This window comes from Canis aureus, chromosome 26 (genome assembly GCF_053574225.1).
Source record: "Canis aureus isolate CA01 chromosome 26, VMU_Caureus_v.1.0, whole genome shotgun sequence".
Taxonomy (NCBI): Eukaryota; Metazoa; Chordata; class Mammalia; order Carnivora; family Canidae; genus Canis; species Canis aureus.
This window is the reverse complement of record NC_135636.1, coordinates 8,706,206-8,724,544: the sequence shown is the minus strand read 5'-3', so window position 1 is coordinate 8,724,544 and position 18,339 is coordinate 8,706,206. Positions and strand designations below refer to the sequence as shown.

The 18,339-nt window shown below is 40.4% G+C and overlaps 1 protein-coding gene and 1 pseudogene across 8 annotated transcripts in view; one reads left to right on the top strand and one right to left on the bottom strand.

The window, feature by feature from the left end:
* The first annotated feature begins 54 nt into the window (after positions 1 to 54).
* CFAP61 (cilia and flagella associated protein 61) overlaps positions 55 to 18,339 on the top strand; it is a 276,395-nt gene continuing 258,110 nt past the window's right edge. For 5 of the 8 annotated variants that reach the window (XM_077871994.1, XM_077871991.1, XM_077871990.1 and 2 more), the window contains exons 1-3: positions 123 to 276; positions 7,142 to 7,292; positions 16,574 to 16,742. In XM_077871994.1, the coding sequence (XP_077728120.1) occupies positions 7,150 to 7,292; positions 16,574 to 16,742 (312 nt within the window). In that variant the 5' untranslated portion in view covers positions 123 to 276; positions 7,142 to 7,149. Of the gene's footprint in view, positions 277 to 7,141; positions 7,293 to 16,573; positions 16,743 to 18,339 lie in introns of all 8 variants that reach the window. The other 3 variants (XM_077871992.1, XM_077871989.1, XM_077871988.1) reach the window with 2 other exon arrangements.
* Positions 7,388 to 7,892, bottom strand: LOC144297856 (small ribosomal subunit protein uS17 pseudogene; annotated as a pseudogene).

Here is an 18,339-nt window from a genome sequence, read left to right as displayed (position 1 = left end):
ACTCAACCTGGACCCCAGAAATAGACCCCGAGGGCTGGACAGAATCCCAGGGATTTCCGACAACAAGCGAGATCCCAAAACAGGAAGCGGAAGTTGCTGGCATGACCTTTGACTTCACGCACGCGCCGTGACGCCGGCAACTTCGTTTCTGTGGTAACCGGGCTGAGCGTCCTCCTCGGAGAGCAGTGTCTCGGAGTTGCGGGAGAGGTGGGTAGTGCTGGCTCGCCCGACAGGGGCGCGGGGACGGAGTCCGGGGCGCCAGGGGCGCATCCCCAGGTCAGTCTCCGGAACTGGGAGGACTTGCGAGGATGGGTGGGTCGGTCGAACCGTGGCTCCGGGGAAGGGCAAAAGGAACAAAGCTCCGATCCGGAGGCTTGGGGTCGGGGCAGAGAGGTAGGCCAGAAAACTTCCTTTCCCAGCATGCCAAGGGGCGAGCTGCTGCGTTCCTAGGTGGCCTGGCGCCGCGTTGCGTTCTAGGTTTTGTAGTCTTGGAGGTCTCTTTTTTTTTTTTTTTTTTTATCTGGACAGTTGTGCACAAGTGAAGTAACTGAAGGCATCTTAAAGCCAAATAATAGAAAAAAATGAAAATAAATCATCAAAGTACTAGCAAATAAACCATCCTTGTGGTCAGATAAACAGATGCTTAATTTTTTGTAAATGTGCCTTAATTACATCAATTCTCTTAGCCCCAGGGTGCTTAGCTGTGAGACAAAAAGAATAGTATCTATTTTATCATCATTAAGGAGAAAATCTATGTAAAGTGCTCCGTAAATGTTAGCTGGTGTAATTCTTGACCTATCTTCAAAAGAAAAAGCTAATTTTATGCAAGCAAATAGTGAAGAGAATTTTTTTTAAAAAGACTTTTTAAAATAGCAGTTTTAAGTTCACAGAAAAGTTGAATGAAGGTACAGAGAATTTCTGTTTCTCACACCTGCCGTCCCGTTTGCCCCCACAATCAATATTCCCCGTGAGAGTGGTACATTTTTGTAATTGATGAACCTACACTGACAGATCATTATTCACAAGTTAACATTAGGGTTCACATTCTATGGAATTTAGTGACCTGTATCTACCATCATAGAATGGTAAAGAATAGTTTTTCCATCCTAAAAATCCTTTGTGCTCCATCTATTTATTCCTCCTTCTCCTTTTGCCTCCTATAACCACTGATTTTAAAAAATTTTTAGGGCTGCTTTTTTTCAGAATGTTGTGTCATTTGCATCGGTATGTAGCTTTTTTAGAGTGGTTTCTTTCACTTGTTATATGCATTTGGGCTTCCTCCCTGTCTTCGTGGTGTGATAGCTCACTGGTTAAGAAATTTTTACAATTGCAAGGCTCTTTTGGTATTCAGAAAAAATAGTCATAAGTATAAATATATGTGTGTATTTTATGTATTTAAATCTATCTCCGTAAATAGTGCTATTGAGAAAACGTTAACTGAAGTCATTTGTAACCAGTATAAAAATATTTGCCATAGCTCTGTTCTACCTATGTACTTATTTAAATATTTGTAAGTTATCTCACTTTTCAAATTTTAAATAAGTTGAATGAGATTTTATATGACTGAAATAAAGTCGCCTAACAAAATAAACCAATAACTATTAAAATAAAAAAAAATGTTTCCCTTTTGTGATGTCCCTTAAACTTGTAACTATACTTAACTGATTTAAGTTTAATCTAGCCTCCTTTCAGAAACACACTTAGAATGTTTTATTGCTGATTGTCTCCTTCTATCTCACAAGTTTTTATTGTTTGGTAATTCGATCCAGTTTTTTGTTTTTTAAACAAAATTTATAATCATTATTACTCTTTTTTGTGTGTGCTTTTTTAGATAAACCTGCTTGTTTGCTTTTCTCTCCCTAGCATTTTATCTTATATTTCACTCCCTTCTGATTTTAATTTTATTCACATCTTTTACGGGTTCTTTCAGCCAGGTTCTTGGAGTTATATTTTCTTTCTATCTTTGTTGTAGGTTGTCTTTTTTTTTTTTTTCTTTTTTACTTTCATCTCTTAGTGATTGTTTAGCTAGGTAAGAATTCTAAGTTAAAGACTGTTTTTATCTTTACTTTCTTAAAGATCCTATTCTGGTGATTGGGAAACTGTAGCCCATAGGTCAAATTCAGCCTGTTTACTATTTTTGTAGGGCCCATGAGCTAAGAATTTCTCTTAAGATATTTTTAAGCAACTGAAAACATCAAAAGAGTATTTCAGGACACACTAAATTATATAAAAGTCAAATTTCAGTGTCCATGAGTAGAATATTTTTAAAATATTTTAAAGAGAGAGAGAGAGCTGGGGGAGGAGCAGAGGGAAAAGCAGACTCCACACTGTCTGGAGCCCAATTTGGGGCTCGACCCCAGGAGCCTTGAGATCATGGGCCTGTACTGAAGTCAGATGCTAAACCAATGGAGTCACCTAGGCAATCCTAGAATTTTACTGGAATATAGTCATGCTCATTTGTATTCATATTGTTTCTGGTTATGATGCTATAATAGCAGAGCTGAGTAGTTGCACAAAGAACATGTGGCTCATGAAGCTAAAAGATTTCTCATGTGGCCTTTTACAGAGGAAGTTTGCCAGCCCCGGTGCCACTGGCTCTTACTGTTGCTGATGAGAAATACACTCTTAGTCTAATTTTTATTCTCTCATAGGCAGTTTATCTTTTACCTGGTTGCTTTCAGGTTTTCTGTTTTTAGTGTTTTGTAATTTCATTGCTAAATATTTAGGGTTTATTTTTATTTATTTTTATTTTTCTGCCCCTGAGGATTGAGGTCTTTCCTCAGTTCCAAAAAATCATTAGCCATTATTATCAAACAACATTTTATTTACTTATTTTTGGAATTCCTATAAGTTGTAGATGGAATTCCTATACCCATAGATGTTCTTTTTATTCTGTCTTACCTGTGTCTTCATTGCTTTCTATATTTTCTTTCTGTGATTTCGATATATTTCTGTGATTCTATCTAGAAAATTTCTTCATATCCGCCTTCTAGTTTATTCTCTTCAATCTTGACTAATGTTTTTAACCCATCCAGTTAAAGTTTAATAACCATATTTTCCATTTTAAAGTTTTTGTTCTTTTTCATAATTATTTCTCACGACTTTTCTCTTTCTACATTTCTAATAATTGTAAACATAGTTATGTCATCATCTCTTTCACAGATTATTATCTGAAGTTCCTGGGGACTTCCACACTACACAAGTAGCATGGGTTGGGATACACGCTACTTTGGCTTAGGATTTGGATTCCTCACAAGTGGTTTTGTTTTCTTTTGTTTTCTACCCAGAGCTATCGGTGGAGAAAGCTGCTTAACCACTTCCATGGGCTAGTGGGTTCAGTTTTTTTAGTCTCATTTATCAAGAAATCCACCCCTCTGAGGTCCAGGTTGTATGCATGGCTTTAGTTTCAGTTCTTGGTTTCTGCTCTTGGCATGGAGGGTGGAAACTCTCGCCCTGAGGGCCTGTATCACATTTGATGATTCCAGTGAGCCTCTGTACACAAAGTCACTGCCACCTGGGTGGGAGATTTCCCTTTGCTTCTTCTCTTCCTCCTTTCCTTGTTTCCTTTTTTTTCCCAAAGCTCATTTATCTAATTATGCTTTCTTGTTTTATTTTATTGAAAATTTATATATAATTATAGCATTAGCTTACAACATCATGTTTCACAAACAGGAAGTCTCTTTCCAGTTTTGCTTTTAAGTTAAAACCAAAACCAGGAATGACAATATTTATGGCTAGTTTTGACAAGAATATAGACCTATTAATGTCCATTTCTACCCAAAGTAGGTAAAAGATATTTGCAAATATGAAAATTTATTGTCTCTACTAATGCCATGTCTTTGTAGAAGGCACCTAATTTCACATCCACAGAGAGTATGGAAAATATTACTGAATACTTAATTGCTCAGATGGTAGTCAGCCAGGTTCTGATTGCCTCCTTTGAAATAATACTGTCATTTTATTGCTTGTTGCTCCTCTCCAATTTGGGAGTAAGGAGCCTTCAGGTGAAACCCTGTATGGAATATCTTCCTCCTGGGTCATTGTGCCCATCCAGCATGTATTGTGTTTCCCCTAACATAGAAGATACTGTCTGAAATTATATACATGCCAAACCCAAAGGAGAGGAGATTTCAGTTGGTCCAAAAAGTTTCACACCAGAATTTTAGATGAAAAAGGCCTGGATATGGGTATCAGTGATGATTGCACAGTGATGTAAATGTACTTAATGCCGCTGAACCATATGCTCAAAATGATAAAAATAGCAAATTTTATGTTTTGTATATTTTGCCACAATAAAAAGTCACAACTTCAGCCTTGTATATAAAGTTTTATGTTTTTCACATTGAGAAAGTATTATGCATTGAGAAGATATAATGAAGAATGCATTGCTGTATTTAAAAATACTTTTTAAAATTAAATGTTAAGGAAGATTGACATTAGCGTTAGAACATGAAATCAGCTTATATTGCAGCTGGGCTATGTAAAGCCATCTTAGAAAGGAAATGTTATCAGTTCATCAAAACTTGACTGCCACTTTTTAAAGGTGTATTTGTTTATCAAAGAAAGAAAGTCTGTGTTGCAAAGGGGATTGATTGGTCCTATGGTTGTCTACAACATAGAGATGCCCAGGAAACGATGAAGGTGCCACCTAAGCATTAGCCTTCTCTTAGTTTCCTTGGCTTGACATCTCTGCAGTTAGATGAAGGTCCCCCAGACCTCAGGAGCTTCAAGTGACTTTTTGATGTTTACTATTTTGAATCCTGAGAACATTCCTGCTCAATAGTAATAATATTAATGATGATATGGCCAATATTTACTGAGCACATGTCAAACACTGCTTTCAGTGTTTTGCATATAACAACTCATTTATAAAACCTTTTACAATATGTGTATTATCTCTGATTTACAGATAAGGAAACCGAGGCACAGAGAGTTAAAGTAACTTGCTCAAAGTTACACAGCTAATCGGGGTTAGGAACTGGGTCTCATCTCTGGTACTCTGATTCCATAGCCATGGCCCCGTGTCACCTCCTGATAGCTGGGCTTTCCTTACAGTTATTCTGTAAAGAGAGAGTGTTATGGATGGCTTTGCCATGGGAAGTGTGGAGGCTAAACCAGCTTAAAGAAATGTTTACGTCTTCAGACTGTGAAGAAAATTTTGATCCGCTATTTCTGATTTTGGGGATGTTGTTGTAAATATTAAGGTTTTCTTCCTTTGCAGAAGGTGAAGACCTGCCATTCTGAGCTCACATTTTCACAAGACAACACGAGGCTAGAATTGAGAGTAGACATGCTCCCCGGTTCACCTCAGTTACCCTGACACCAAGGCTGTGAGGCAGTGGCCACATAGCATACCTTGTTCTATCAAAGAAGAGGAAGTCAGACTTGTATTTAGCCTACATGACTTGTTTGTTAACTTACTGGGCTGCAGAAACATCTGGACCATCTGGCTGTTGACTTTTCCATCGTAAATGAAAAATTGGCAGTTTCTAACCCCTCCTTTCAGTTTCTGTGACCTTGGACAACGTAGGGCATCTGCAAGAGCTGTGTTTGCTTTGCAGGTGCTGATGGAGGCCTGCAAAAGTTGAGGGTGGTTTGAATTCACGAAGGAGAAGGCCACTAGGTAAGGATTCTTGATGGCCACTTGCCACCTTGCTAAGTCCCCCTGCCTGACCCTACACCTTGCACCCTTAACATCCAACTGTTGATGGCTAAGAGCAGTCAGACTACAGTTCATGAACAGCAGTGGACTATGAGGGCAGGGGACCCTTGCCCACAGAGGCAGCCTGCAGGCTGCTTCAATGGGAGGAGTGCCAGGGGGCTGGACCAGAACTGCCCAAGGTTTGGTTTCTGACCAAATATGGGTATCCTGAGGCACGTCACTTCACTTCATGGGCCTCACTTTGCTCATCTGATGAAGGAGGGGCTTTGTCTCATGCCGTGTCAGACCCCTGCAGTGCCCAAGTTCTTTGGTACTTTGGCACATTGAAAATTATGTAAGGATGTACATATGTAAACAACAACAATAACAACAAAAAGCCAAATGATATAATATTGTGTTTTGAAAGAAAACCACACACGCTATATAATTCCACTCATGTGATACTCAAAACTTGGCAAAGATCATCTATGTGGTAGAAGTGGGAATTGTGGTTACCTCTGAAGGGTTGACTGAACTGGGGGGGCCATGAGGCAGCCTTCCAGGGTGCTGGCCATGCTCCATATTGTTCCTAGGGTCAGCACAGTGGTGAATGGTAATGCCTGTTTTGAGCATACTGGCTAATACATAATAAAATGATTTTCCCTAGGAAAAAAAGAAGGAATGGAGGGACAGACAGAGGGAGGAGGGAAATAGAGAGAGAGAGAGAGACACACACACACACACACACATATTGAGACATTAAAAGAGAGATTGAAATCAGTTTGTGGCCTGCTATTCCTGTCAGCAGCATTCCCCAAAGTGTCTTTCTGAAACATTAGATTCTCCACTGTTGGTGTCACTAGAAATTCTCCTCAGAAAAGCTGTGGGAAAGGCTGGGCTATACAAAGAAAGGAGGTACTTTATTATGGAGTTTCTCAAAGACTCTAATGGGCATGGTGGCCCCACAGGAAGGCCATCAGAAACAGCATTTCCTACACTTAATTGACCATGGAACTTTTTTTTTTTTTCTGTCTCAAAATATCTCTCAGGACTATTGCTTTTAGGGCTCCAGTTTGGGGAACTCTATTTGGAACATGGGCAGAAGTTGCCAGTATTTCCCCTGTAACTCTTGACCACATGCCATGGTGGCCAATTAAATAAAGAGGATTCTGAATCCGTAAATAACTCCTTTCAGTGTTTTTCAGTCCTATTGTTAGAGTATTAAAGTAGCTTTGTTAGGAACAAAGAGTGTAGTTGCAGAAATTTCTAGATGGGCCAGTTCTCAGAAAAATCATTCTCCTGGAGAGAAACATGTGGCTGGTTTGCGATGACAGTCCTCCCACCAACTCCCAAGAGAAAATGTGTCCCACCAGTATTCAAATACCATGTTCACTCTGACCATACGGAAATTGAATTAATGTCTGATTTAGTAAGTACTGTAACTAGATTGGCTTGTCATCTCAAATTAATGGTGAACTCTTTTCTCTCTTTTTGAGACAGAATCAAAAATGTCAGTGCTCACTTCTCCAAGAGGAAAAGTAGAAGTGGTTCATTGCCGAAGAACAGAATCACAGGATATTTATTGTATCAAAAACCTCATTAGGAAATTTACCCAGAAGCTGTTTGGGAAGCTTAATATCATCTATCTTCTGTAAGTATGTAGCTAAGTAAGCCCAGAATGTTTATCAATTTTTTCCCTGGGAAAATAACTTTATTTTCTTTTGGGGTATGGGGAGATGTCTAGTCTCAGAACTTCTGGAATTGCATCTTGATGCCAGTGGCCTTCATGACTTTGAGCACGTGGAAGCACACACACAGACTTACTCAAGGGCCAGCACTCGCCCTATGTGAGTGTCGCCAATCTGGACATCCCGTGTTCATGTAAAGTAGGGTACATGTGCACAGACATGTTCTTGTGGCATTTCTCAAAGCTGTTGTCCCTTTGAATGTTGTGGAGGTAGTCTCAGCAGTTGACCTGGTTCTATGCACCTTCATCTTGGTTACAAGGTGGATACCAGACAGTATCCACCCTCAGAGGGAGACATTACCAGTAAAGAGGCATCTCTTGTCGATGTAGGTGCCCTCTGTGGCCTCCTTGGGCATCTTGAAGCCAAACTGATGTTTTTGTACTATGGTGGGAGCTTCTCCTTGCCAGTTTCTCCAAGCAGGACCCTCTTCTTATTCTGAAAGATGGTTGGCTGCTTTTGACAAGCATGTTTGGTCTGAATGTCTGCCATCTTCCTGGCCACTGAAAAAAGGCTGTTTATGAATTTTATCACATGTAAGGAGGGACCTCACTCCTTGTCTTACAGGGCTTTATGGTGAGGAAGTGGGCCCCAAGAAAATCTATCCTGCTGAGGAGATGTCCCAGAACAACCAATCTCTTAAGTTTCACAACAACCTGCAAGTTGAAAGGGTTTCTCATGGATTTTTGGATTTAGGCAGACTTGAGTTTTAATCTCAACTGCCCCACCCACTAGTAGAGTCACTTGGAGTAAGTTAATATCTGCTGCTAGTTTCGAGAATACTTTTTCTGTCAGGCTCTATCTATGTTTTGCTAGTATTGTCTTATTTACAACTCTGAGATAGCCACTATCTTGTCCATTTTACAGATGAGAAACTGGAGGTCAAGCAGTTAGTAAGCCACAATGCCCAGATTTGTTCTTAACCATTGCTATTAAAATGGTCTTCTAGGGTAGCCCTGGTGGCGCAGTGGTTTAGCACCGCCTACAGCCAAGGGTGTGATCCTGGAGACCCGGGATCGAGTCCCACAGTGGGCTCCCTGCATGGAGCCTGTTTCTCCCTCTCCCTGTGTCTCTGCCTCTCTCTCTCTCTCTGTGTCTCTCATGAATAAATAAATAAAATCTTAAAAAAAAAAATGGTCTTCTAAACTTCAAAATATGCATAGATTTTTCCTGTTTTTTTTTTTGTTGTTGTTGTTCACTAGACTGTAACTATCCTATAATCTATTCCTTATTATTTTTGTTGAAAAAGATAAAAAGATAGCTCACTATTTTAGATTTCATAAAGCTTCACATTTAAATCCAGTTGAAATGTTTAAACTAAGAAGCCAGCCTAAGACATTAGAATTTGTGGTTTCTGCTCATCACACTGATTAATGTAATGTAAATAGACATAATTTTGTGGGAGAGCAGCAGGGCAACATGTATAAAATTCTTTAAAAATGTGTATATCAATTAAATGATTCCATTTTTTGCCATTATGGTGGATTAAAAACCTTAGTGATGTCCTCTGGATGAAAACAACATGCCGATACACACACGTGAACACAAAAGTTAAGGACTGTACAGAGAATATTATCCAAATGAAATCAGAAACTTTAGGAAAACAGCAGGAATCGATGCCACCTTCTCCTTGAGGATTTTTGCTACATTCTAGAGACCTCCTGCTTCTGTTTTGACAGCTTTGCAAAGAACAGAAGATAAATACTCCCTCCACCTAAGGAGGGAAGTATTAGATCCTTTTGTATAAAACTGGGTTGCTCATTATAAGGATGAATGAGCCAGAAAACCACTGCTGAAGCTGGGACAGTAAGGAAACTAGCCTTTTTTAACTTCAGCATGGAATGAAGGTGGACAAAGCCGTTAAGAATTTGTAAGCATGTGTTCATTTAAGGTCCATACTAATTATCTATGTAATCCCAAAAAGCTTCAAAACCTCCTAGATAATGAGTGCAATTTCAGACAAAAGCTATGTTTGTTTACCAGTCGACTGAATAAAGCAAACAAAGTGGAGAATTTGATTAAAAGTGGTCTCAGATTAGTAGTGTGTCCTGGAAACTGGCTGAAATAACACAAATCAGGTCTGAAGGATGGAGCTTCAACTCAAACTTCAAATAATGCACACAGAGTTCTAAGTGATATGCACTCACAGTCAAAAGTCGCAAATGCACAAGGAAACATGCACCATCACTGAAAACCAGTAACAAAAAATATATAGCAGAATCAGACTCTCAAAGACTTCATATCTTAACTCAGTCAAAGAATATAAAATAACTATGCTTACTATGTCTACAGTAAAAAGATACATTTGAAAAGACCATAAAAGTGAATAGTGATATTTGAAAAAAAAGTCAAACCATCTAGAAGTGAAACTATAATTAAAAGCTCATTGGATGAATTAAATATCATAACAAAGTTGAAGACGGAAGTAGCAAACTGGGGGACCAATACCGATAAATTATCCAAAATTCAGCACAAAAAGACAGAGGCAAAAAAAATAATGGAACAATTAACAGTTACGGTTGGGTCTAATCAGACTTCTAGAAGGAGACAATGGGAAGTATAAGAGGCAATATATGAAGAGATCATGGCTGACAGCTTTCAGGATTGTTGACAACACCAATTCTTAGATCTAGAAAACTCAGTGAATCCCCAACAGGATAAATGCACAGAGAAATCCAGAAAAGCACATCATAATGAAAGCAAAATGCCAAAGCTGAAGAGAGGATCTGAAAAATAATTGGAAAAGGCAAGTTGCCTACAAACAGCTGAAGATTAAACTAGTAATGATTTCTCAGTAGCTACTATGGTAGCCAGAGATAGTAGAATGTCTTCAATATTAGAAAATAGCACCACATTAAAATTGTGTACCCAGGGAAACAGGTGGTTATTTTTTTTTTTAAGATTTTATTTATTTATTCATGAGAGACAGAGAGAGAGAGGCAGAGACACAGGCAGAGGGAGAAGCAGGCTCCATGCAGGGAGCCCGACATGGGACTGGATCCCAGGTCTCCAGGATCATGCCCTGGGCCAAAGGTAGGTGCTAAACCACTGAGCCACCTGGGCTGCCCGGGAAACAGGTTTTTAATATCTAGGGAAAAATGAATGCATTTTCAGACAAACAAAAACTGAGCTTATCAATAAACCCTGAATAAAGGGAATTCCCCAGAATGTACTCTAGGCAGAAGGAAGAATATCTCATCTGAAGAGCCAAGATACAAGAAAGTGAACAAATATATGCATAAATAAGTTGGTAGGTCTAAGAAAAAAATCAAACTTGCATAAAGAAGTAATGATAATGACTTATATAGATACTAAATATAAATAGTAAGATATAAGATATAAATAATAAGTTAGGTAAAATACAGAACCAAAACAGATAAATTGGCAAGTGTGCAATTAGAATGAAAATACTCTTAAAAGTATTATTCAAGAGGAAGACAGTACTCAAAGGAACCCCCCTCCCTCCCAGGAACCACATATCCAAGCCTATTATGGGGTACATTATTAAATCTTACTGAACGACATCAAAAAAGACCTAAATAAATGAAGAGGTATACCATGTTTTGGATAGGAATAGTTAATAACATAAAGAAGTCAATTCTCCTCCAATCAATATCCTAATAGGAATATTATTGAAGTTGATAATATGGGTGTGAATTTATACAAGGGGGCAAAGGGCCAGAGCAATTTGAAAGAAGAAAAATAAGGTGGGGAGATTTGCCCAACTAAAGACTCATAGATACAGTAATCAGGACAAGGAATTAGAGATCGCAGAAAGAGATCCACACATTTATGAAAACTTGATGACCACAGTAGTGGGGAAATAGTACTGGGACAATTTGTTAGCCATGTGGACAATAGAATAAATGTAAAGACCAACCTCCTGTCTTTCAAACAAAACAAAAACCCCCCAAAACCCCCCAGAAACGATTCTGGTGAATTTATGCTTTAAATGTACAAAATAGCTAACATTGTTGATGGAATCTCCTAGATTCCAAATTCATTTCTAGCTTCCTGATGGATGTCACCCCTTGGCTACCTAGTAGGTGCTTCCCACCCAGCACCATAATCACCTGCCTTCAAACTACTCTGTCCATACTTTCCCCATCTGAGTAACTCCAGCAACTCCAGCCTTTCACTTATTTGGACCCAAAACCCTGGTGTCACCTTGACTCTTGCTCTTACTTCCTATACCAGCAGAGTTGTCAGCTCCACCTTCAGAATCCAGAACCTGGCTGCTGCTTTCCACTTGACTTCTGCTGAGCTGAGTTGTGAGGCACCGGCATTCTCACTCGAGTATTTCAACATCCCCTCTCTGGTCTTTGCTTCCACCTTGGCATCAACCCTTGCTCATCACCCCTCTCCCGCCCCCTTTCCCCACTGCCCCAGCAAATTATTCTCAACATAATAGCCAAAGTGACACTGTTCACACCAGCTGGATCCTGTTGTGCTCTGCTCAAAACCCTCCACTGGTTTGCCATGTGCTTGCCATGATCTGGTGTAGAGCCCACCCTTTTCCTTTTTGATCTCACCATCCTTGAGCTCCACTGAGTTCTTTAATTTTTCCTGGAACACCCCAGGCAAATGTGTGCCTCAGCTTACAGTTACAGAGGAGTTTCCATCACACCTCAAACACTACCTTCTCTTGGAAGAGCACCTGCACACACCTGCAAGCTTCATCTTCTTCCCCATGTTTTTCTTCACAGCACTTGTCCCCATCTGACATTCTGTGCATTTTAGTTAGGTTTTTTGTTGTTGTTGTGTTTTGTTTTGTTTTCAAAATTGGCCTGTCTCTATTCACTAGAACATCAGCTCCATGATGGCAGGGATTTTTGCCTGTTCCCTGCTGTGTCCCTGGAGCCTAGAAAAAAGATTGGCACTTGGTATGTATTCAGTAAATGTTTGTTGCATTAATGAATAAATTCACCACTAGCCATGTGATTTTGCAAAACCTCCCTAAGCCTTAGCATCCTCCTCTGTGAGATGGACGATTGTACCTAATTTACAGGATGAGTGGGACAGTGAGAATAGTTGTTAAATACAGGGCCATGCTTAGCTCCTAGGAGGTGCTCATAGCTATTCTCCTCCTTTCCTCTGGTTCTGCCTTTAAGGGAGCAAGGACTAGGGTCAGATAGAGGCAAGCTTTTCTATTCTCCCTCCCTTCCTTTCTTATCAGCTAGGCAGTCATAGGACAGGATGAAGCACTGCTTTATCAGTACAATGGAATTTTCTTACATATATATCGTTAAAACAACAATCTGCAGAACATGGCACAAAGGGAGGCATGATTGCCTCTGAGAAGGAAAAGCAAGTGGCAGGGGGCCACTGTATACTGTAATTTACTACATTAATAAATTTCTGCATGTAAATAAACTATAAGCCCCCAGCTCAGTAGCAAATGTGCACGTCTAACTTGCCCCTCCTGGGGTGAAAGTGGATCATAGCTGGCCTGAGCAGGAGGGTATGTGATTGTCCTGTCCATGTGATCACCAGTGATCCATGTGATCAGTTGCCAATGGCCCATCCTTTTAGGGGGTATTCAGACCATAGCATGTGGGATGGGGGTGGACTTACAACTGGGGCCTTTCTACAGATGTTTTTTCAAAAACCTTCCACAGAGTTGTGTTTCCAAATCCTATACACAGCCACATACTAATTACCTGAAAGTTCTTGACAGCCAGTTGTTTCTGAAGATGAGCTTCACACTGCTGCTGGGTCTTGGAGTGGCTGTCAGGGTAGCTCAAATCCACATGTCTAATGTGTTTATGTGTTTTCTGAATTGACAGATATGAAAAGCATAGCTTATGCCATGTGGGAGTAGAGTAGTGAAAGGCTTTTTTTAAAAATTAATGTTGAAATGGGATCCTAATAACTAAAAAGGTTGTGACCTACTTTAGAAGCCAGCATATCTTCAGAAGTAAAAAGTAAATTTACATTTTCATCAGTGTCCTGGAGCTCCCCAGATAGTTGGTACTCAGCCCATGCAGCCTTTCATTTTTCTTTCTTTCTTTCTTTTTTTTTTAATTTATGATAGTCACACACAGAGAGAGAGAGAGAGGGGCAGAGACACACGCAGAGGGAGAAGCAGGCTCCATGCACCGGGAGCCTGATGTGGGACTCGATCCTGGGTCTCCAGGATCGTGCCCTGGGCCAAAGGCAGGCGCTAAACCGCTGCACCACCCAGGGATCCCGCCTTTCGTTTTTCAATTCAGGTAACTCCCATTCCCTTGGCAGGCCAACCCCAAGGCTTAGAGACCCATTTTACAAGCATTTCTAAATTTGATGGTTTCTTTCCTAGTTTTATTGAGTTTCATTAAATTACCTGCTGGCTCAGTCACAGATGTAGGAATGAATACAACTGACCTCACCTGAAAACCCTGCTAAATGGTAGGGGAGAAAATGAGCAGATTGGGCATAGCAGATGAGTGGGGAAAGAGCCAAAAGAATTGGCCACATCGAGTGCACATGTCACAGTGCAAAGGGCTGGAGGGGGAAGGAAACCATGACAGGCTCTGGGAACACCCAGATCTGTGTCATTTGTGCTGCTTAATAAAGCAAAAAATGTGGATACTGTTTCACCAAGATTTCCGTCAAGTTCAGTTCAATAAAAGGAGTTTTGGCTAAAGGAAAATTCGCTAAACCAAGTGAACAAATGAGACATTACTTTAATGAAAAGAACTGTGATTTTGCTTGCTGGATAATATCCTTGAGCTTTAATGTATTTTGTGTGAATACTTTTAATGTATTTTGTGTGAATATTTTGTGTGAATTTTGTATTTTGGGTGTGTGTGTATTTTTTTATTTGACTTATTCCAAAGAATAATTCTAAACCCAGCTTTTAAAAACAAGCCTCTCCCATTACCTTTTTCCTTCGCTCTCTTCTTTTCCCCTACAATGATTTTTATCTGTCCCAAAGAGGACTCATGTTAAGAGGTAATAAGAAGTGGAAATTATACATACAAAAGGATAATGCTATAAAAGTTACTTTCTTGCACTCAGCCATTTGGAAATTGAAGTGCATTTTCCCATTGAAACGATGTTACTCATGGCTGGCTTCCCAGGCCAACCCACAAAAGCCTATTTAATCTATAATGTCTGTGTGGTATAGTACTGTGCTAATTGTACTATGGAACCCAACCACCACCCTGTTTTCCCATGGATAAATGTGTTTCAAGTTCAAATTGGGATTCCAGGAACACATTTCCCTTGTTTCCCTGAGGGGATGGTAGCTGCCTTGGCCCAGCTCTTGCCCGTTTCCTCCTCCTCCATCACTACCATCATCGCCGGGTCCTGTGCTCTGGGCATTTTCTCATCTGAATTAGAGTGAGGGCTATCTGTGAAGCAGTAAGTCATGGCTGTGGGAGCCTGGGGCAGAGGAGTCCAGAGGACCAGGAGCAGGAGGGAACCACTCCAGGAGTGTTAAGAGGGGCAGGGCTTTGGTGAAGCAGACTGGAGAGGTTGTGGGGCTGCATCCTTTTGCTAATTAGCCCCCTATGTGGATAGTGTATTCTTGGGACCTGAGGGCAGTCCACTATTTTCTTTCCGTGATAGCCAGCACTAGGGCAGGGACCTTGGGGTAGGTGCACCCAGAGGAAGTCCTCTATGGCTGAAGAGTGGATCTCCTGTGAGAGGAGACAGTGGCTGTAGGTGCTGAGATTGACATCCCTAGCATGATGTTTCCCCAAAGTGTCTATACTTCTGTTGGTACCCAAGGTGATTTGTCTAGATACACACAAGAACAAGTTTTGTTCTAAATTGATTTTTTTATGGTTATCTTCAGAACAAGGTATACTGCTTTTCCATTTATGATGTTAGAAGTTCCTATGGAAATGGTCTTATCTAAGCCAAAAGTGAACTAATTTGAAGAAAAAAATGAAGCACAGGAAGTGCCCGTGTATGAGAGACTGCTTTTTGGTGAACGGCTCTAGTAAGGTGGTATGTTGTCAAGTGGGGAAAAAAAGCAGACTACAACATATGGGTTATGTGATGCCATGTTGAAAAACTTACAAAGTACATTTCATTGTATAATTACTCTCAAAATCTGGTGAGTTAGACACCAAAATATCAACACTGGTTACCTATGGAAGTGGTACGGAGGATGACTTTTCTAATTAGTTTTTCTCTTCTTGTGATTACTTTCTGGTTTTGATTGCAGTCACAATTGTTACTTTAATGATGAAAATATAACTGGAGAGCATCTAGAACTTTCTCTCTGTGCTTTCCATTACCTTTTCTCCTCCTCAGTTACATGCTATCTTTGTCCCCTTACTAAGGAATAAACTTTGTTTTTTGAAAGGATTTAAGTCTTTTTTTTCCTCCAAATTAAGATACCAGTAGATCTTACCCAGCTGAAAAAATGAAAACTGCATCTCAATTTATATATAAATGGTTCTCCATGCAGTAAACTATAGACTCTCTCTGAGTCAGAGTTCTTGCTATCACCCCAGACAGCATGACAGGGTAGCATTTGAAAGTTGCCTTTGGAAAAAGAAAAAAAAAAAAAAAGATATCCCTTTGGGACAACCACCAGAATAAGAATTGGAAAACCTGCTTCTCTACCCTTGTCTCTTTTAGCTTGCTGGGTTGCCTTAGCTTAAGCCAGACCCCTGAGGGTCTTCATCCTGCAGGTGGATCAGCTGATAGATACTCATATCCCATAAGAATCCATCAACCCAGGAGGCATGGGCTCAAGGTTTGCAGAAATTGGTTAGGATAGCTGACAGAGGTGAGGCTAAATTTTCAGCTTTTCTGCTTTGCATAGCTGACCAACTCATCCCAATTTGCTCAGGACTTGTATTCCCAATGGCTCCATGTCCTGGGGACCTTCTCAGAATCAGGTAAACAGGAACAGTTGGCCACTCTAACTTTACATGTTTAAGCCAACACAGTGGAATTGACAAGGTGCAAAGTATAGGGAAAATTATAGCCAATCTCCAAGGGAAGGGTATTGGACACTTCATGTAAACACAACGTCTTTCTAATGAAATGTAATTTTCAATAAAAATTTAATTGGTAGCCCCAGATGTCCTGAAAGATGTGCTCTCAAAGTTGCTGCCACATTTTTCCCCTCTTCTAGAGGTTTCATTATGCAACGGTAAGTTTCAGTAACTAGGCTGCAATAACCAAAGGAGGGGATAAAAGTAACATCACCTCATCTACCTTTTGGTAATCTTTGTCATGTGTGCAGTTTTAATCATTTCCACAGGGAAAAGGCAAACCTTGCTGTTACCCTCTGCAATGACAAAGAGGAGATCATGGCCCAGGCTACCTTTGTGGACTATCCCAACTGGAATGTCTCCAATCAGGACAACTGGTTATCCGTGTTCCAGGAACTTGACAGTGAAATCCCGTGCACAGTAAGCAATTACACACAATTCTTATTAGAACAGCCTTAATTTTGAAAGGAAGTCCTACGTATGCACATATGTCTTATCAGTTTTGAGGCGGAGCAGTTCAAAACTCAAAACAGAAAGTGACATCGTGACAGTTAGAAACAAAGTTAGCTGTTGGAGAGGAAAGGTGAATCCAAGAGCAAGAGGCTGGAGGGGATGCACAAGAGAAGATAATAGATGAGTCAGCTGGTGGCAAGACATAGGTCACACCTTTGCAGATCTAGGAGGGAGCGAGGGTCAGATGTGTGCTTCCCAGTTCTTCACACTGTGCCCCCACTGTCCAAAGTCTTTTTAAAATTTTTTTTACATTGAAATATACTTGACATGCAATTTTACATTACTTTCAGGTGTACAACAGAGCGATTGGACAGCTCTGTGTGTTATGCTATGCTCATGTCAAGTGTAGCTAGCACCTGTCACTTTACAATGCAATACCATTGACTATATTACCTATGCTGAAACGTTCATCCCTGTAACTTACTCACTCATTCTGTAACTGGAAGCCTGCACCTCCCACTCCCCTGTACCCCTTTTGCCCATCTACCCCCCTCACCAGCTAGTATGGCTGGTGAACATACTAGCCATCACCATATGTTCTCTGTATTTATGGATATGTTTCTGTTTTTTTTTTTTCATTTGTTTGTTCATTTGTGTTTTATTTTTTTTATTTTTTATTTTTTTGTGTTTTAGATTCCACACTTAAGTGAAATCATTTGGTATTTGTCTTTCTCTACCTGACTTATTTCACTTAGTGTAATACCTTCTAGGTCCTTTTATGTTGTCACAAATGGCAAAATCTCATTTTTTGAGTAATATTTCATTGTGTGTGTATGTACATAGTATATATGTATATGTATATATATTCTATCCTTCCATCAGTCAGTGGACATTTAGGCTCAGTGTCTGAAGTCTTTGATATGCTGGGAGGGCACCAGACTTTACACCTTTGCCCCTGTAACAATGATAATAGATTTTTGTCTATTATCAGATTCTTGTCTCTGTAATTTTCAAGGTGTACTCTTGGAGTCTGGCTCATTTGATGTCTTCTAGATGTGACCACATTACAACCTGTTGGCAGCTGGACTTGGTATCTGGTGTCAAATCTGAGCTTTCTCTGCCCTCAGCCTGCCAGAGCCAGGCCCGCATATGGCCCCAGTTCTGTAGAGAGCGCCCCAGTTCTGTAGAGAGCTAGAAGCCAGGTCTGTGGGTAGCATGCTTGTCTATCAGTGGAATTCAAGACTGTGTCTCCAGAACCCTAGGGAATGCCAATTGTGTGAATGAGGAAGTTCACCCCTGCCATGTACACATGTATGTGCACACACATACAGGCCCATGTGCACCCCAACATGTTATCCAGCATTTTTAAAAAAGATTTATTTATTTATTCATGAGAGACAGAGAGAGAGAGAGAGAGGCAGAGACACAGGCAGAGGGAGAAGCAGGCTCCATGCAGGGAGCCCAACGTGGGACTCGATCCCGGGTCTCCAGGATCCCACCCTGGACTGAAGGCAGCACTAAACCGCTGAGCCACCGGGCCTGCCCACAAATCTCTTTAAAAACT